This window comes from Trichoplusia ni, chromosome 2 (genome assembly GCF_003590095.1).
Source record: "Trichoplusia ni isolate ovarian cell line Hi5 chromosome 2, tn1, whole genome shotgun sequence".
Lineage (NCBI taxonomy): Eukaryota > Metazoa > Arthropoda > Insecta > Lepidoptera > Noctuidae > Trichoplusia > Trichoplusia ni.
Window position 1 is genome coordinate 8,447,681 of NC_039479.1, and position 22,139 is coordinate 8,469,819.

Consider the following 22,139-nt stretch of genomic DNA (forward strand, 5'->3'; position numbering starts at 1 on the left):
TTTCCATAACATAGCGTACTTATTATATGTATAGTTAAGCATTGTCTATTTTTCTCACTGGTGCGATAAAAATCGCAGGTGACACCCAACGGTAGTACCCAAGTACCTATTATATATGAGAGTGTATCATAATGACACTTACTCTTTTCTCAGTTACAGAAAATATCGTAATCATACCTGCTATGGTTTAGTCCGTAGACGGTGCAAGCTGTGGTTTAGTAAAAACAAAGAAGAATCAAGTGAAATAGATCTACAAATATGTACGTAAGCTCAGTGATGACGTGTCACGCCATTTTATTTGACTGGGTGCATCTAAATAGCCTTTAGAGTTCCTGCCTTAGAGGGTAAAAACGAAACACTTATTACTAAGGTTTCCCTGTCTGTCAGTATGTTCGTTCTTCGTTCCGTCGGTATCTAGGCTGTATCTTTATCTATATATCTGTATACAATACAAACACGTTAGAAATTACGAAAGGACATAGGCTATCATCAATGGGAGCAGTCTAGCAACAACGCAAAATCGAGTCAACGGTTATAGTTACTAAGAAAAATCATGTATACGTCGGAATTGCTTAAATCTTATAAAAAAAGACGGTCAGCATATCTATCTTTTAAGGTTGACTTAACGAACAACGCTTATTTTAAAAATTATTTCTTATATTATGGTGTAAATCCCTACAATGCAGACAAAGTCGCGGGCAACAGCTAGTCTTAAATAAAGACTTGTAGAAGCTGATTAAGGTGGCTGTTTACTGTGGTGCCATCAGATGAAGTCGATGCCAATAGTGTTGTTACCTCACACATGCAATACTTAATTATTATCAATGGCTATTGCGATAGGTTCTTAGTAAATAGATTATATAATTTATACTAGACTTAAATATCTTTATGTAATCTTAAACAAGAAAACCAGAAATGGTCATTTCATAATAATCTTCCTAGTTCTTGAACATTCACTATTAAAATATCGCTTGCATTCGTATTACTTTATTTGTTTTAATATTATTATAATACCCATCTAGATCTTACATACTCTAGTCGGTAGCCGGTCAACCCAAGTGTAGATTAGGCACTTATGGCTTTCTTAAGGTCGCTACCAACTTAATTATTCGCCTATCAAACCTCCAGGGCCCCAATTGCCCTATTTACAATTCCCGATGAATGGAAATTGGATTAAATTTGACACTATTCGTAATCTTCTAAGCATTTTGCCTACACAATGATTTGAAATTCATTGTTTCGACGGTGAGCGTTTCAACCCGTACTGAATTTCCAATTGTTGCTTGATCACCTATCCCAGGAAACCTACTGATTGTGTTATCACACGATATATGGTGCTCTACTTTATTTGCCCGATAACATTTAGGAATCCAGTCTAAATATAAAATGGCGTATTAAAGGTGTGTTTGGCCATTGACACACATGTCCGGGGCCATCTGTGTCCTTTTCGAATAAAGGTCCGCTAAAGGTAGCTAGTTGATTTTTATAAAAGACTGGTCAAGTGCGAGACGGATTCACAGCACTGAGTGTTTCGTACCAATAGGAAGGAAGGTAAATAGATTGGGTGACAAATGACAATTTGCAGGTAGTCACCTGAAATTTATTTCCGAACCCCTACAAATTTAAAACCGTATCAACGCTTGCGTAACCTCGATTTTTACTTGGTGTTTAGCGGCAGCAGAAATACATTATCTGTGAAAATTTCAACTGTACTATCACGATTCATGAGATATAGCCTGGTAACGGACAGACACTGGAACCTCAGAAATAGGGTTCCGCTTTTACCCTTTGATTACGGACCTCTAATAAAACAGGCAAATTGTACGGTGCGAGAATATCCAGGAATCGGTCGTGGATCGTGACGTCATTTTTGTGTAATTTAATACTCTAACAGTCGTCAAGAGTATTGCATTAAGGCTAATGCTTTTCTTTGAATAGCGGCTCAATATCGCACAATCATGATATCAACTATGGCTTAGAATAATAATATAATATTGATACTTTATCCATAATCTATTGCGCGGAGTTAGACAAAACAGAGATAGGTGAGTCACCGGTAGGAACGGTTAAAGAAAGTAAATATTTTTAATTCCTACTAATATTATTAAAGGCAAAAGTTTTTCAGTATTGATGGATGTTTTCGCGCAAAATACTGAAAGGATTTTGTCAAAATTTGCTACTCAGAATATCATCTAGATTAACACAAATAATATTTTTTTTCAACCATTTATTCTCCCGTAAGATCAATTTATTTTCATAGCAGACGGAGCCGTTGACAACATAGAATACTTTGTTCTAGTTTCTGGGAAACGACATTATTTTTTGAGACTTTTCGAAGAGTGTGACTGATGTCTACTTAATGTTCTTTAAACTTAACAACTTGAACAAGTAAGTTAGTCCTCGCCAAGCTTCAGTTGGCAATCATCCAAATATTCTCGTCAAGTGACAGACATTCTGAGCAACAATTGTTGTTCAAAAGTCAACAATATACTGAACATTGCAACTGACGACAGGTCGGCTATGTGTAACTTGACTGTATCGTAAATGTGTATGCTTATTATAAGTGCTTATATAGTTATATCGCCCTTTGCCATCGCAACTGCAAGTAACCGCTTTCCCCCCTGTTGCCGTAAGTACCGACAATTTTGTGGTATCGCTTGTACGTACAGGAGTGACCAGTTAAAGTTTCGTTATTCGTCTTAAGGTTTTTTTCATACGTATTTGCAGTCGTTATTGTACATGGTACTTGGTTGAGTCTCAAGAACTAGACTATGTCTTAAATTGGAGTGGAACTTAGCGACACACAGACATTTAAAACTTAAAGTTGAGTTTTAGATATCCTAGGTTATTTTGCTGTACCTACTGTTATGAATGCAGCTTTACACTTAAATATATTTGGTTTAGTGATAAATACGTTATAATTTTAGCTTCGTTATCTCTTAAACTGGATATTTAATACGTTTATTATATCGTTCTGGTGTAAATTGCCGCCAGATGACCGGTGTTGATATTTATAACGACGATACGTGCTTTTATCATAAAATATTTAATACCAGGATATCGATACTATTTCAATTTCATATTTTGTTTTATTTATTTCATTAATTGTTAGGATTCGTAATGTTTTTCGCTATTTTAAAACTATGCAATATTCATGAATTCGGCTGTCGAGCCGGGCGTATTAGGACAATAAGTCGTACAAACATCGAAGTATCAGTTATAATTTTTAGTCTTGTATTTACTTTTTTAAATAGACCACAATCGTTTAAAATAAGACTAATATCATCCTTAACTAGGGACTGAAGGTTGACCTCCACTACATAAAGAAAGAATGCTGTAGTCTTAGAAAAGAGACGCTACTATCCACCGTATATATCGTCTTCTCGCTCCCTCTATCAACTATATCTAAATACAACTCTTATCAAATTATACGATGGTGTTGGACCCCAACCTGTCTTCCTGTTGACATTTTCAACTGGTAACTTCCTTATATATTTCAAGTGGTTTAGTAACCACTAAGGGACATATAATTACTCTCATCCGTTCAGATTAAAACCTGTTCATTACCGGAGCAAAGCAAGTCAATAACCGGTACACGATGTCTTAGCCATGGTTTAATTAGACTAACGTAGCTTTAGCTTTACGGGGACTAATTAATCTTTAGTTTGAAGCAATATCCTTAGGACATGTTTAGTAGATGCACCCATATTGTGTATGTAAGAGTAGATTTCTGGATAGAAAGCTGACTCTTTTTTCGGATGGGAAATCATGCGTGACTGTTTCTACTTTGGTTTGGGAGGAAGGAGTGTCAGACTCAAACCCACCCATGTTCCTTTCATTACCCTTCGTGTACCGGGGCTACTGTAACCCATTCGGACTATCCCGCTGCCTTGATGGGCTTAGAAAGCCTGCTCCTAGACTCCTAGATCGAGTTGGTACTACTCTCGTTCGACAGCATTAGACTTGATATTGGATTGCAACAGCTATCAGCTTCAGCATTGGATCACTGCACAATCTGGTTGATTCAGTTTCTTTTACCATATCCATTTCGGTACAGAATCCAAAGTGCATCCGGAAAAAAGTTGCAATATTTCCAAAAATTATACGTTATCTTTACAATATTTTGCAGAAGATGATGTATGTTTGCCTTAATCGATTTTAATATGAAGTTAAGAAGAATTCTTAACAATATAAACAGTCCATATCAAAATTTGCAATACACGTTGAATTATCATTGCATATCCTTAAAGAGATACGTGCACGAGGAGTATATTAATACGTACTAAGATAAGTAAAACTGTAAATTATATTGTTAACTGGTCGATCCAGTTTTTTTTTATTCCTAAATCTCTAGTCTTGAGTACAGTTTATTCTGGAAAGCGACCATACGGTAATGGGTAGTTAACAGCTCTTGTTACAAATTCTACGAATGGACGCCGCTGTTGTCAGCACATTAGTGGTAACCGTTGTAGGAATAGTTTCAAACATTAATAAAAGTAATAGAATGATTTACTATAATCTATTTATTTAATTACTTTAGAGAAGAACAATCTTTAGTCTGTCTTTTTGTCTAGAAGCTCACAAAAAGGTAGTTTAGATTTTTATAACTTGTACCTAAACCAATGGATTTTAAGAAAATGAGAGCATAAGAAGTGCCTCTCTCATCCATATGGATACTTTTGTGTTCAAGATTAATTCAAGCTGCAATACCAGCTGTTACTCGCGGGTACAAAACGACAAGGATACCACGGGAACATAAAATCGAAAAAAATATCCTATGCTTTGATCCTGGTTATATACCAAGTTACATCTAAATCCTATCGGACAAACTGTACATTATGTTTTTCCACTTATATCGAAATTGAAACAGCATTAACATTCATAGTTTACCGTACCAATACAGATGTAAATATCTGGAAACCTCACTCTCGTTTTCTCCCACGGTCGCGTCGGTCACCCTTGACTGACCACCCCACAACCACCAACCTACCGAGTAAGCAGAGGTCCTACCACTACCAAAACGAGTAAGAGAGACAGTGCTCTACACCGTATCGTGCCGTCACGCTTGCACCACTGCAATAACATGACTTTGTTCCTCTGTTATACAAGGCTGGATGCCACTAACACACTATCCGGTTTCCTCGGTTTCCGCTCGACTTGCACGAAAGTGATATTAATTGCTTCGAACTCGATTTGACGATCATTTTGTTTGGATATAGCTTGATAACACGAATAATGTTGAAGTATGAAATGTTGACGTGTAGTGTAACCGCAAGACAAGTGTTAATTTAGATAGAATTTGACTGGTTCGTATGTCGTAAATGCAAAAATAATATTTTTAAGGCGATACCTTATTATGTAGAACCTTAGTTGTTAACAATTGACAAACTTTACTCTATTCAAAATGAGCAATCACATCACCGTCATTTAAAGTCTGACGAAAGAAGTCAATTACATCAAAATCACCTCGTATGGACGCAGAATAATCTACATAATATGTGTGAACATTCTTTCGAAAAAACAAAAAGTTTATATTATTTAATATCTTGGCGAATATTTGCATATTATTACAGAATCACAGTCTCGTTTGACTTTTTTCTTCGACAATACGCTTTCATATGAAAGTGAGCAATTTGTAACAGTAGTTTCAACATAGTACTCCAATTTGAAGTTACGGCAATGCAAATGGTTTCACCTCTTTTTTACAGGTTTATTGTGTTTTAGGTCTGACGGTAGTACGTGCGAAGGTCAGGCTTTTCGCGGACACTGGGGGGGGGGGGGGTCGTTGACCCGCGCTGGTAATGATGCGATTGATACATGCGACTACCTCGGGGTAAGGTGGGTCTGAGAACACCATACATTGTACATATACGTAGTATATTGTTCAAGTAACCCTAATATATTTAGAAGTATTGTTAAGTTGTAGACAATGGTTTATTCCTATCATTAAGTTTATGATAAAGGTTATTTCAATTTTAATTTGGTTCTACTGGTGCACTGGTAATACGAATACCGAACCCGGTACTTGCCAGAATAGTGTAAATTATAAACTTAGATATACATTAATAGTAGCAAAAATAAAAAAAAAGTATTGTGTATTAAATTAATAGTCTACCTCATCAAATCGTCGATTTTACATCAACCTTACTAGAATTAAAGAAAAAAACCTCTAAATGAAGTATTTAATAAACGTATTTTGCATATGCCGCGTCATTTTCTTGTTCATGTTACAAATAATAGAAAGTTGAAACTATTTGATATTGTTATATAAACCGTTTCTAATGGAGGAGTCCATGTGATATAAATTGGTATTAGTTTGTAAGTCTGCGGTTATCGGTTTAGTGTTTCAATTAGCAGCGAATAATTAATAATACTAATGTTATTACATTAGGGTACACTTGCTTCATGTCTCTTGATTATTTAACCATCTTACTTGTTATTGAATGACACAACGGTTTACTCAAGCAAATTTATTGGGATTGTCCGACTAGTTTCGGAACCCTACTAGAGTCCTTATTCATGAGCTGGAGCGGAATTTGTTAGTAATGACTCTTTCCTTGAAACAAATTTAAATGCAATTTATTTAATTTTCCTGTTTCTTCTTCTCCTTCAAGTATACTTAAAGTCATCAAAATAGGAGTATAGTAGTCTCAAAATACCCATCTGTCCACAATACCGTCCGACCCGTAATCTAAGTCTCTAAAACGATCGGTAGACTGCCCTGTAACAATATGATGATGAGTGATATAACAACAATCCTCACAGCCAGAGAGAGTTTGCACCAGAATCCACATTTTTACGTGCTGACCGAAAAACGAAGCCTTCAAATTTATTTTTAAACTTTTTAAAACAAATTCCCGTAATACGTTATTGTAAACAGCCATGATGCTTAGATAAGATACCCATCTTACATTGTATCAGTAATTAATTAGTTGCAGTAACATTGTAAGAATGTAACTCGTGAAAGTACGATCGGGGAGGCGATCTCATGAACTTGATTACTCAAACTTTATAGTTTTCATTAAACGCCGCCATTGTTTGTAAGCGGAACAAATGGGAAATTGCATTTCTAATGCATGGAAATAGGGACGTGGAAAACTTTTTTTGTGCAATAGACGTCATGTGACGTATTGGTATCGTACATATGGCATCATCAATTTGTCTACTTTTTGTCTCTTTGAAAAGCTCAAGTCTGGTTTCAAGCAGACCAATAGATTTTATCTGTTACCAAATCAACTGATGTGTGATTGTGATCAAGATTTATATAAACTGTTTAGAAGAGTCCAACCGTTGATAAATTTTCATGTAGAGTCAGTCATCACCATGAGCTAATCGAATGATTTTATGAGTATTTAAATTATTGTTCTGTTCAACTGTTCGGCCTAACAACCAAGTAGGTTTGGAAGATATAGGGTAACTTAACTTAGTCAATACTAGAATACATCATTATAGTGTTTACACCTCTCACTCAGAACCCTCTCTTCATTAGTCACTCTTGCCAATTCGTTGAATGAAATACATGAAAATATTAACTTGTTCTTTAATAGAACAATTTTTTTCTTCACAATTATTTAGAGTTTCAATCAATACACGTTCTTTAGTAAAGTAAACAAAGCAAAAAATAAACCGCATAACTTTTAAAGGCGTTTTAAATTATTTAAAACTTCACGCTTAATGTTCTTGAATAAATTAAAGTGTACTCACACATATATTCAATTACATAAGACTTGATCGTGTTAGTACTTATGTGTTTAAAGAATTAAAAAGCGACAATTTTATAGCTTCGTTAAGTAGATCAACAACCTTTGTTACACTTTTATATCCAGTTTTTTTTTATGTAGAGTAATTTGATAGTCAGTTTAGCGATAAAATGTATTGGTATAATATATGTATTTAGGTATACATGGAATAAAATTGCGATACTTTGTAGTAAAGGTAGATTATCTGTAGAAAACATGTTTAGACGGTAATATGGGTAATATACTAATGGACTTGCCTTAGATGAGAATTGAGGCACTCCGAAAGAAAGAGAGGAATCGAAGTTTCGATCTATCTTTATCTCTTTAAAATGTATATGCCGTGCTTGTCATGTAAACTGATATTGATCGCCATTCATATAAGAAGAAAAAGCTAGCGTTAGACCGAAAGCATGGTGGGACTATCTCTCTCACTCTTTTCAAACCAAAAAAATACTGCTGATCATACAGGTCCGGCAAGTCCATTAGTATACGTCGATGGTTTAACGTATTTATACTTCTATATCTATACTCTATATACAACTTACAACTTAATATATAATGCTGAAGAGTTTGTTTGTTTGCACCCGCTAATCTTAGAAACTACTGGTCCAAATTGAAAAATTCTTTTTGTGTTGAATAGACCATTCATCGAGGAAGGCTTTAGACTATAAACCATCACGCTGCGACTAATAGGAACGAAGATACAAAGATTAATGTGAAAAAAAAACAGGGCAGGGATAAATCATAACTTATACTTCTACCCACGGGGAGGAAGTCGCGGGCAACAGCTAGTAATATATACATATATATATATATGTATATGTATACGTATAGACATACGTGATGCATGTGCGTGTAACTAATCCAGTAAAGGGCTTACTGATTCCCATCCGTTACAAAGTCACGGGCATTTTGTAGGTTTCTGATTCTTTCATGTGAATAATTGTGAGTTTTCCTCGTTGCATTCTGTTCTACTGACTCATGTTCTAGGCCTTTTGTTTGTAATATGAATAGAACTAGTGGTAGGTATTAAGAAAACTGTTTTGATCTAGGTTAGGTTCGTTTGGGTATTTAATTTAGTATTATATATACAGTATTTAAGGTGTAAATAAATGCGTCATTTCACCAATCAAATGATGGACTAATATTTCAATTAACAGACTTAATAATTATACCAGCTAATCAACTTTTCTCTGCTGGCAACCGGCCTCTTTCTATATTCCAATTTATAAACTTTTTTTTTTTATAAATCATGGCCTAATTGTAGGATTTTTATATTTGTGTTCTGTCACCCTTACAATTCAACGTGTCGGTATCTTCCGGTGCCGTCATGGTCCAAATATTAGGGTAGTTTCTGCTTTTGTAGGCTAACTGACTACGAGAATAAAAACTGTGTCAGTAACAGAGTTAAATCGTTTCTTAATCCATTAACTCATTTTAATCCAATTAAATATCGATGTCAATTTGTGTTTAATTTCCACCTTTAAAACAAATTATGTTGATTATTAAGAACATGTTATTACTAATCCTCTGACTAACATTCTTTCCAACACAAAATGCTTGTCAACAAGTTTCCTTGGATCATCGCTTTGAAAAGCAGTGCCATCTGTCGTCAATGTGTGAAATTAACTTAAAATAAAAATATATGACCTAAAATCTTTTTACTAAAAAATATTGCCTTTATGAAATCATGTTAAATAAGTTTATGTGTAAAAATTGTACAACATTATGTGTTTATTTTCATATTTGTATATGAAACACTTTAAAACTCGACATCATATTCTGCTGCGACATCAGCTAGTTTTGTCAGCTAGCAATGATACTGATTCTCCATTACTTACATAGATGGCGTTGTCAATAGAATTTATGTGGTTTCAGAACATCATAACATTTTTGCAATTGTAATTAGTATGTTAATTGTATTGTATCTTTGGTAAATTCTGTTACGGTGTGTAACTTTAAATTAGCTTCCTTAGTTTGGGATTTTTCTAGTTATTATACTGTTTTTTAGGGTTTTGCTGATTTTATTCGTGTGAAATGTATTCGCACTGACCTTGGCTTGCATATTCGTGGTGGTGGTACCGAGCCTGGCACTTGGCACCCCACCTCGTTCCGCTAAGTGGTTCTGTACGTCCGTCGCGCTTCGCCACGCTCTTCGCGCCACTGACCCCTGGCGCACCTCCCCACGAAAGTTCCCTTAACAAGTAACCCGTCACACATCCGGGAGGAAACAACTTTAAGGATCTTTAGGTCGTTAACTGACTAAATTGTGGAAACAATAATGGAACAATCAATTCATTCAGAATTTTTTATTCGACTTTTAAATTGGTTAAATGTCGTCTGATGGTAGTCTTGTGGTGTTAGACTATTTGGTGACTGTTTGTAATTGCACAGGTGGGATTGTTTACACGGCGCGCGAGAGCCTCTCAATGGCTCGGCTACCTGCCGGGGCAGGGGGAGCGGTGACCTGCTGGCCTCCTCCCCTCGCCTCCGCGCGCTGCCTACCGGCGCACGCGCAGAAAGCCGAGCCAGTTGCCCGCCGCGCAGCCTCCAGTTTGTTTACATCGATTATAATGTGTGACGTTTACTCATTTGATAACTGACTACACATACTTCCGATTATATTTTGGTCCGTTGTGCAAGTGATACACCTGTGAACTACTTTTTGACCAGTGTGACAGGTTGGAAACGTGTCTATTGTGTGACCATTAAACTGCAGGCATTGTGGCAACGCATCATGTAGCCATTTAAAACCAGCTAGTTATTTTGCATTTGCACAAAAGTTGCACAGCTGGTTCCTGTGATAATGTTGTAGACAATAGAGTGACGTATCCAACATTTTTCCATGTCACAATATCGCGTGGTTTAGCGTATCGCTTGAAAACTACGGTTTCATGTTCTTCGACTAGTGCAGTCTCTCTGAGTACACTCAAGGTTGTTTTTCGATAAGTATTACTTCGTTTAATTACTTACAATAGTGCTTTGTTTTCAGTAATTATTAAACTGGTGCGTGTCTGCTTCTCGGCACTAAGGTTACCTAGAATTGCCTTCGAGCTCAGGAACGTTATACATAACGTACTGAGTAATAGTTTATGTATGTGATTGAGGGATCGTTGCACCTATGTACATGGTTGCAATCAAGGCATTGTGATTGGTCCAGAGCACATGAAGCGTGGCGTGACCGTTGAACCATGACCGTAAGTGCTAAGAACCTGACTCCACACAGGTTATAAACTCAATGCTTGTTGGTAATGATTCATCGGATTTTGATAAAATTCCGCTATTACTCAAAACTAGCCGAGTCGTCAGCTATCATTTATTTAGAATACATAACTGCAACGACATCAATTGACACACTTAGTCTGTTCAGTAATGGCAAAGAAAATACACCATTATCGTGGGTTTCTCATTCGCTAGTTGAGAGGCTGTTAATCAGTATCATTGCCACGGGCTTTACTATAGCATTGTTATGAACGGTGATCTGGTAACATAATAGTTACTCTGGCGCGATCTAGATACCCAGATCTCGAGGTAGAAAGCGGCGTGTGACATCGCGACACTCATTTAAACCCGCTTATCAAATGTATTTATTTTATTTCGAATTTCTTTTTGAGCAAAATACTTTCATTCTCCAACTTACCTCCGTTAAAAGTATCGAGATTTGTCGCCTTTATGTTCAAAAAACATCTGTAGAGTTAATATAATTATCAGGTTGCTCAGTAACGCGCATCTTATTACAACTAATGTTGTCCCACGTAATTTCGTTAGCCGACACTCGTAACCGTTGACAATGGGTTCCCATTTCAAAGAAGAGGTCTTGGTCTTAATCGTCAATTGTTCGCTCTATTGCATCCACTCGATCCGCCGCCGATAAAAGTTACACGGACTTACAAAGAATCATCGCGTTTAACAGTACTGTCAACATTCTACATTCTAGGTAACATGTAAACGCAAAAGTTTATTTAATAAATTCCTACTTTCATGAGTTTCCCTGTCATGTAATGTTATAAATTGCTGTTTTCCGCACATATCTTAGAAAATATCATTCCCATCGTAAAGTTTCAAAACCGCGTGACAAAAGCATGCAAACTGCCGGAGTCAACGTTTTGCGAGCTATGCGTTTATGTCCACTATGTGGTAATTATTCCTGCATGTTGCGAGTTCGCGAGGCCTTTAGTTAGAACACAACAGTTTTTGCGGTATTTCATGAAAATATATGTTTATGCATCATTGAACTTTGGAAATTAAATAATATCTTAGTATGTGGAGTTTCACATCAGCATTGCTAAACGAATTACTGCATAAAGCAATAGAATGTTAACTAAGCCGTATTAGATTGTAGTTTGTTGACTTAAGCTGGATTAGGTCCAAGTAAATAAATATAATCGGCAAGTTCGTTGTGCAACTGGTGACATCAAAAGTAAGTTGGACAGCAATTGAGTTGGCGTTGCGGATATTATTGCGCTGGAATGAAAGCCTAATCAAAACTTCATGCCCAGTTACAACACTACTATTATGTTCAATCTGTTATTGGATTTTACTATAACGGGTAGAGGCTCTTTCGTTGCTGATTGGAACCTATATTTAAGTTTTCTCTTGTCGTAATCATGTCTTCTATCAAAAGCAATTTGTTTAGGTTCGTGTTTGGTATTTAATAATGGTTTGTATTCATATTATGTAAGAATAAATCCCACTTCCGTGGGCGAATTTTCTCAAATTCCTATCAGATCGCGGCATCAGACAGCGGTTAAATCTTGCTTATTGCTAGTTTTTCTCTTTTATGGCAAACGCGTCGGCGTCTCACGTGGGGTCTCACACTCACGCTACTTAGTTCCGACTTTGAAAGTCTTGCTAATGATTCGGGCGGGGATTGTGAGAACTGAGAAGTTCAGGCTTTGTGGGTCCGGCATTCGGTAGTCGGTAGTGAAGGTGCAGTTAGGAGGGGCGGTGATAGTCAGATAAGGATGGTTGCGATAACGGCGCGGAGGCCGCGAGAGCGTGCCGCCGGCGTCAGTGCCGCGCGGTGCCTGGCGGCCGACACCGATATTTTACCACTTTTTGCGCGTCTGCCTGCAAGGTCGCTGCTCGTGTTATTGTAACTACACGTACATCTGCGGTGTTGTCAGTGAAATGAGATTGAGTTACAAATTACAATTCTATCCACATCATTTTCAATTATTCTTCTGCCAGTGTCTTACGTTTCGAACAGTTTACTGATATTGTCACAACAAACAGGTGCCAACTTACAAACAATGCGAATCTCTTTTCTGACTATAAAGTGAGTTTGAAAAGTGGTGCTTAACATGAAGGATTCTACTCCTCGCTGCGAGGACGTCGCCGACAAGCTGGTACGTCTGTTCGGGTGGAGACAGACTTACCCCGTGCAGAAACTCCAAAGGAGTATACTACCACAGACCACTGAAACGGTGAGGTTCTTTTACGAAGGATAATACATTACAAAGCTGGTTTAACACATTTTTGTTTGTAATAACAGGCCAAATGCATTTTATGTTGAAAAATAATAGAAGAAGTCGAGAAACAACGTTCTCTTTTAAAATAATTATGTACATACTCTGTAACATAATCTGTTGAATTGTTGAACAAACCTCTTTGAAACTTCAAAAAGCAAGAGGTTGTAAATTCTGTCACTATATTTTTTCCTTTTATCGTAATGAGGAAAGACAATAGAGTTTAAAACATTTTTATTTTATGTGCCAGTCTACGTTGCTTGTTTGTACTCCTATTAACAACATTACTTTGTTTCCACAAGATAACACAAGTTATTCTAGACGAGAATTTGATGAATACCTGTCAGTGTCACTATGACTCTTGATAACTTTATCACGACGCAGTGCAGGAAAATTAATTGGTTAATCTACATCAATGTAGTTGTTGACATGTTGTTTCCTACAACTTATCAATTAATCAAAATCCAGTAATAAAAATTGGAACGCACATTACGATATATTTTTAATTCAATCATTATTAACTCAGGATATCGATGGTGTCGCTTGAGGATTACAATACTTATAATTATAAAATTTATACAAATAAAATAATTATAATATAACGTGCAGAATTAACCTTAAGTCTGATCATATTAAAAAAAAAACATGTATGCTTACAAAATAACAACTTTCTTAAAAAAAGAACCAGCCCACTGTGACAAATGGATTCTTAATTCAAAATTGTCATCTGGTGATTTTTTTTCGGAATACGCTTGTTTTTAGAGAAAGTTACGTTTATTTTCAAATGCAGAAGAATTTTGTAAATACTTTTATATTTGACATAATTTTTATACATTTTACAAATCTGTTGTTCCACTAATATTAAATTACTCGACTTTACATAACAAGACTTAAATTTGATAACACGTATCTACCTTTTACTTCTACTAAGTACTTATTTATAATGCTTTAGTTGTAACTTCCTATGTCGCAGAACGTTGTACGTTAGCTATTGTTGCGTATGACTTTCACAGCGCTCTGATCTGAAAGTGGAAAGTACTTCATTAAATCAACATTTATTAGTAACATAACATTACCGATAGTACCTCTTTGTTCACGCGATACGGGCGATGAACTTGCAGGCTATGAATATTATACTATTGCGTTAAGGTACTTTAAAAAGTCAGCAATAAAATGTTTTGTAAGCAAATTTTGTAAAGAACTACTATATATGCAGAGTGACATACATAATAGTGGAAAATTTTGAGTATCCATACAACAAGAATAACTGCACTATTTCAAAAAAAAATATAAACATAATCAAGCACCTTTAGTCAGTACATACAATTTCCGTAAGCAAAAAAAAACATTTAAAAAAGCGTCATTAAAAAATTGACAAACTAATTCACCTGCTATTAGGAAAACGCAATATCATTTAATATTAGGACTTCATCAAATTTAGATTAAGGTAATCGACCTTGATGTCGTAATCAGCACATTCCAGGCGACGTTAATGTCTTGTACACTTAACATGCTTGTATGAGCCGATAACAGCTGACTTACCTCACGTGTACAGAACTAAAAACTATTTAGAACTAGAATTTAAATTCAAATAGTTTTAGAACCTAAGGATGATAAATAACTGGTTTTAGACATACTCGAGCGGTCTTTATCATTGAGGGTAGGGTTTTGGTAGATCAACAGTTGCAGTAGCTCATGTAAATAGTTTTAATTAGAGAATTAAGACCTGACTGCATGGATAGCTGAGTGGTCAAAGTCCCCACGCCACACTTTCAGTAGGATAAACGTTTGTGTGCAAACGAATGTATGCCCTAGGACATGAATTACAAAATTAAGACTCCATTATTTCTAGTACACCATCATTTACAAGGAAACTGTAGCAGCTTTAAAACAGTATAATTCATCATGTTAGAGCCTTCGTTCCTAGCATGGAGTATTCAGGCCTGTGTGACTCACAAACTGGTTCCGTTCAGAAAATCACAGTAAGATATCAGATCACGATTAAGTTGAATCGATTGCTGAATTCTCAGAAGTTAAACTTGGATTGAGATAATTTGGAAGAGAGAATTACTGTAGGATGATTGAGATCATCTTGAGTCGAATTTCCGTTTAAAACTTACATGGGTTGCTTAAGCGTATTTTAAGCTTATTTTTTCCATAAAGAAGTTTGTATATTATGTTATTCAAAGTTGGGTACCCACAACACCACGTCCCTTGGTAAGCCTCATCATATATCCAATTGTGTTCATGCCCTGCCTTCAGGGCCGGATTAATCATCTCGGGGCCACTAGGCATAGTTCGTTTCGGCCCCCTTTTTTTATACCACAGCAACGCAACCATTTTTTTCATTTTTTCATAGCATCGGGCGTGCTGGGCCCCTCGTCATCGTGGGCCCCTAGGCACTGACCTAAAGTGCCTTATGGGTAATACGGCACTGCCTGCCTTGCGTCAACTAAGGGGACCAATGCTTGCCAAGTGGCTCGTATCACGCGGCTTGACAAAGCATAACGCTTTAGTTAAGTAATAGTATAAAATTCTTTGCCTTCTTAATAAGTTAGCAATATTATTCCTATCACCAAATTTTATGGACATTGATCCTTTAGACAATATTGAATCATGATCGGGCGGGGTTTTACTTTTATTTGCTATGGCTATGATAATTAAGTTTAAACATTGACCAAGCCTTTAAAACGTGTTTGAATATATATGATAAAGGTGACACAGGAAAAGGTTTTAAAGGTTATAATTTGTCTACTAATCGTAATGGATTGCTATCAGCTTGTTCCAATAAACTTCACGATATTTTTCATTCATGTTTCCTAAGATGGAAAACTTCTAGTATAAGTCAATGCCCTAATAAAATTAACTTCAGAAGCTCACCCGATAACCATTTAACATTAGTTATTAGTCCTAAAACTTACAGAAGCATAAAGAAAGGCATCGTTTGATGTCCAACGTCGCATGTAGTCCTGAGATCAAAGACTCCAATAATTATTTAAAACAAATGTTATAAATGGCGACAATTATTTTTAAGTCACCTACTTTGTTTTGGCATATTTGTTAATGTTACATCTGGTAGCAATGATAGTGTGATTAAACTTGTGATCTCGTATAACTCCGAAATTGAGAGCGTTTCCTTTTATAAGTACTCTAACTAGGTAGTGTTTTTTTTCTCTCGTGGAAAATACAGAAAACTTTAACTTAACGAATATCGAAGCAAATACAGTATTGTGTATGTAATACATGTATAAGATGTGTATATCACTCGTTAGTCTCGGAACAGGAGCCCTGATAGGGTTACAGAAAGCATAATATTTACAGTAGCTCTCTCGCTTGAACGCACGTTTTCTTTGCTGTTTCAAAAGTCAATCGGACTAAATAAGTTCGTCTTAAATTACAGATACTTACGGATCTAGCGTGGTTATTTAGCAAAGTTTTTTTTTCTTGTATTTAGAGCTTTTTTTGTTTGAATACTGTTTTTCTTACTATGAAAAGTACCCATGCCGAATTGGGGAACAAGTGGGCGTTTGCGCGTGCTTTTAATGATTTTTCTTTTTTTTGGATAATCGCAGAAAGGCTATAAACACCCTGAACTTTAATCGTAAAAATAAAATAGACATGTAGAAAACGAACAGCACATATTAACGGTGATTTGAGATGACTCGTAAACTGCATCGAATCTGGAAAAACCATACAGTTTTCTATTGTTCTCAATCATTAAAGTAATGATTAGTTCTTAAGCAAGACGATACATAAACGAGGTGATTTGCATGTGTGTGTATTGTACAGTTGTACACGACGGTTATTATCATTAATTAGCAATATAATACTTCTGAGAATAGGTTTTTATGTAGCTAGCTTTACGTTACGTAATCTTGGAATACATCGTTGGTACAGTGCTAAGTGACTATAAAAATGTTTACTTACTAACTCTTTGGTCAGTTTTCTTGTTTCTACATTTATTTATATGTATTGACATGATAGACGAATATAAACTGGCAATCGTCAATCCCATCGGCAAAAATCTTATCGTGGATAAGTTAGGCTAGACAAAATTAGCACTAAAAAGCTATAGCTTATTGGCTTTATCTATATGGTTTAGCTATATTGCTAATCATTTTGCGTCAAGCAAACGAACCTGAATATAATGCACAAAACATCACATGTCAAATTGGCTCTAAGATTCATAATCGTAACATCTTTACTTATACTAATAGTTACTGTTTAAAGTGTATGGCACTGAATTCCTCTTCCTCTAGAATGTTTTTTGTATGCGTTTGTGTGGGTAATTCCCAAATCAGCCCACTAAACTGAAATTCGCTGGATCAGCTAGGGATAAAAAAATGTGTCTCCCATAAACTTCACATTCTAGCTTACCTAGAAAAACAGATGAAGTACTGAAGATCACGCGCAAACCGTTATGACATCAATAACTTGACTTTAAACGATACAATTAAGCTGAAGATATATAACAGTTCTCTTCATCCTGTGTTTATGTTTATTATACTTCAGTTACTTTTAATTTCCGCCAGACGGAGATGAGCTAAGCAAATAGGTTTTATGTAGTTTCAATGTTTGAAGTACTCACATTATTGGGATCCTTCACTATAAAATTGTGCAGAAGCATACATAAATTATAACAAATATTTTATTTTTTAATGGGAAATGCCATTTTGGAAGAGTTTGCCTGTAATTCTTGTTTTTTATTTGGTTAGTAGCTGTTGCCCGCGACTTCGTCCGCGTGGTTAGAAGATATAAGTTATGATTTATACCTTCCCTGTTTTCTTCCTCATTTTCCATTGTATCTTCGCTCCTATTAGTCGCAGCGAGATGGTTTATACCCTAAAACCTTCCTCGATGAATGATCTATTGAACACAAAAATACTTTTTCAATTTGAACCAGTAGTTCCTGAGATTAGCGCATTCAAACAAACAAACAAACTGTTCAGCTTTATATATTAGTATAGATATAGATAAAGTTTTTTCGGACTACACATTGATGCATTTGCTATAAAAATAAATGTGTCCCCAAGTTAGCAACGAATGTCTGTGATTAAACGGAGATTTTCGACCCTTCAAAAGAGAAATTGGTATTCATCTATTTTAATTCAGTAAAATTCTAGTGTTTTCTACGTTGTCTCTCAGTTTTAATACTAAGTTGTTAATTTATTCAACACTTGCGTGAAACTGAAAGCTTTTCTTAAAAAAATTTCAAGCTATACTGTTTTTTTTATCTATATTCATTATTTACTTGAATACTTTCTAAAGTATACGGATATAACGACCCTTGCCTTATATTTATTTAATCCTATAATCGTCTTAAGAAGCCCTCGAATATAACAGTTTCAGTATTAAGTACGCGTTATGAGTTGCAAGCTCTAATATAATATTTTCAGATTTAAACAAAAACGGTTTGAGCATTTCAAACCTTACTCCACAGGGAATTACTAAGTGGTTAGATTTTAATTGATTGGGGAATAATAATGATGGAAAATATTTCTCATATTCAGTTTTGTGTTCAATGGGATGATGACATTATTTTCTACGTAGGTGCATCAGGTAGCGTAATGTATAATAATAGACACATCTTTTCTTTTCCCTTCAAACTTTAATTGATCGAATGAAACTTACGCCCGACGTCACTTCTGTGTACGAATTTTCAGAAGTCATTACGTCACAAGCCTCCTGAACTTTATTTTTGTAGTTCAGATAAAGGCGAAAATATGCGTCTTATAGTTTTTATTTATGTATCTGATGGACTAAGAAGATTTTTACTTTTCCTTTTAATTCTATTGGTAGAAAGTCTCTTGTTGCAAAAAGAAGAAAAAGTCTACGACCAATACGTAGTTTTTTGACCAGTCCGATTATGACTTACTCACAAAGAGATAGCATAGATAATAAAATTATGGACAATGTAAAACAATAAAAGAAAACATTGCGAAAAGTGTGATTACTGAAATACCTAGTTAGTGATTATAGGAAATAATTATTGTTTTATCAGGTCGTGGTGGAACAGAGCCGTGATAAAATGTGACGTCATCATATTTATGAGGCATCTGCTTTATTTATCAATCGTATTTTTTTAATACAAGGACTGGCCTTGTATTAAAAAATATCTGGTGTTAATTAAATAAAAATGCCATAAAAATTCAATTTATTCAATGACCAGTCAATGAATAAATTGAAAGAAAAGAAATTAAGTAACGAGATAAATTGACAAAAAAAAAATTATTCTTAAAAAAAGGTTAAATTAATAGAAAACGTAAACTTCGTGCTTTCGGTACCTCCGAAAAATAATCCTTTGCTTATTTAATTTCAGTAAATACTTTTATGCATACATTAATGCAATACCGTAAGGTAATCGCATTGTACTCGAGTTTATGTTATAACCAATCGCAAACCTTGAAAAATATTAGAGGTTCAGTAGTAATATCGCTTTATTTGCGGTCATTGTGAAGATATTTCTAATCGGCTTCAGTAGACGCTGTGCCGCGGCCGTGCGCGTGTGTCGCTATCGCTCCCGCGTAACAAAACACGATCAAGAAAATACTCTGTGATAAAACCCCGATGTGTGCGTGATAATTATAATAATAAAAAAAAAAACATTATTGTGATTTTTGTGACAATTTTTTTTGTTTGCGTTTTAAATATTTTTTTAAAGAACGAAAAAGCAACTGCCTGTGTGTACAATTTTTTTTTGTTTATTGTATTTCTTTTATAGCATTCGGATTGCCAGTAGTAAATCAAATATATAAAAAAATACACTCCGAACTATATGAATAGAACAAAAATGATAGTTAAAATTAATTTTCATGAAGCGAGCGGACAATTTTATGTTTCTTGTAGGCAATGACCTAGTCTGTACGTGAAGTGTACAATGTACATAGGTATCTCAAACTGTGCAAGACTCGACGCACCTTTAAAACCTTGCAAAACAAACAAACAATCTATTAATACATTGATATGAAGACTTTTTCTTTAAACCTTCATGAAAGTGTTTGTGACTGGTGAGATGGCAATAGGATGCGAAACAAAAGTCTAGACTATGTGTGACAAAGGTTTCACTTAACACATTGCATTACAGTAAATATACAAGTCAAGTAGAAGATGAATGCAATGTTTTATTTGCATAACAATTTCGCGACTCGCCTTGAAACATGTTTGCCACAAAGCCGCCCAGATGACCACTCGACAGACGCAAGATACCTAGCTCTCGTGACAGCGATTGATTGTGAACAAGCCGGCATAACCCCGCTAAATTTATACACTCGGTAAAAAATACTAAAAGCAACATTAAAATGTATTAGGGGCACGTTAATTAACTCATACTTGCGGCAGTGAACTAGTGAAGGTATTTGTTTTTGTTACAACTTTATGAAGCTAATTATAAATTCATTTCGTGCTATAGCTGTCTATAAATCAATAAAGAATCTTGTAACAGATTGCGTGTTTGCGTACCGAGGGAAATTTAATTTAATGTTACCACGATAAAAACTGAAATCCATGATAAAATGATATCAACTAATTTGCATTTTACATAAATAGAATTAGAGATATGTTAAAGCGATTAAAATAGTTATTGTTTTAATTTGATTGTTGTTCGAGAACGTGTTGACGCAATATGGACCATTTAACATTCGGCACACACGTTACAGACCATAAAAGCCTGCATTTCCGTTGGCTTATACCGCTTTAGGGCACGGACAAATCAGTCACTTAGATAATACTTCATGAATAGTCATTGCAGGGCATACAGGCTTAGACACTTGATAATTGCGAACAGTTACTTGCGGAAAGCTTTGGTCTAGTATGTTCCTATAGACTACAAAAACGTTGATAAGTTTCTTGAATTATGAAAACCATTCCAAGATGTGAAGATCGTATTAGAATTTTTGCCCTTTTAAAACAAAAGACGATCTTGGAATTTCGAAACTTTCTTTCACGTTGTTTGGTCCCTTGTTTGTACGGGCATGCGTGTTGTCATGCAGTAAAGTAACTCGTAGGCTGTCGACAAATATCGTTTTTCTGTAGTGTCCGAGTTAGTGTTCCCCGAAGGTAAACCGATCGCGTGCGCGGGCGCCGCTGCTGGTTAACACATTCTTGGAATATGGCGATATCACGCGTGTTTTAGAGTTACAACTTCATTCGTAACATTGGTCTCGTTGTTAGCTAACAGTACAGTCATAATAAATAATGCATGTAAAAGTGACTAACTTTAAATATTATAAATACTTTCGACCTTTTTATGGAAATAGCCTATGTGGATTCAAAAACTCTCATAAGGAGAAATATGCCAGACTGGCGTCAACGTAGACAGTAATGTAGTACTCATTTATGTAGTAGGCGTCGAGTTCTAGATAATATCAGCTTTAAAGGCATAATGTGCCACAATGTCTGTTATGGGCGCAGCATCTGGTGCACGGCTCGTGAGTACGGCCTGTGTTTGGTCAGTGGACCGCGAAGGTCAAGGCTTCACTCGCGCCACTGACCTGCCCTAGCACTCCTAAAACATCGATCACAACGTACCCGACGTTCCAGTTGCTTTTTATTTCTTTAATAAAACAGTCACGAAATTAAAACGAAATCTTACAGTATCAAGAAATGTTCTCGTTTCACGGTTTCGATAACCGAAGTTAGTGAAATCGATTTGTTAAAGTGTTATAATGGTGAAAATAAAGACGAGGTGACGAGTGGCGCGCGGTATCGGATGGCAGCGAGATGGATGGTGGGTCGGCTACCGAGCCCGTGCCTCCGCCGCGGCTGAAGAAGTTGGCTCGCCAGGCCGCTTCCAAGCAACAGGAGCGGAAGTCTGTCACATGGGTACGCACGTGTTCTCTATCAAGAAAACAAAAAAAAAACATTATATAGCACCTGAAAAGACGCTTTTATCTATACTCTCTGAAGAACAGCCTCTTTTTACGTTGATAATAAA

At 35.8% G+C, this 22,139-nt stretch overlaps 1 protein-coding gene across 6 annotated transcripts in view; it reads left to right on the forward strand.

Annotated features, from left to right (window-relative positions):
- Positions 1-22,139, forward strand: part of LOC113506351 (partitioning defective 3 homolog) — a 53,691-nt gene that overhangs the window by 14,490 nt on the left and 17,062 nt on the right. For 2 of the 6 annotated variants that reach the window (XM_026889199.1, XM_026889231.1), the window contains exon 1: positions 10,256-13,165. The exons of 1 other annotated variant lie outside the window; for it this stretch is intronic. In XM_026889199.1, the coding sequence (XP_026745000.1) occupies positions 13,043-13,165 (123 nt within the window). In that variant the 5' untranslated portion in view covers positions 10,256-13,042. Of the gene's footprint in view, positions 1-10,255; positions 13,166-19,504; positions 19,779-21,799; positions 22,028-22,139 lie in introns of those variants that run through there. 3 more of the 6 variants (XM_026889206.1, XM_026889218.1, XM_026889225.1) reach the window with 3 other exon arrangements.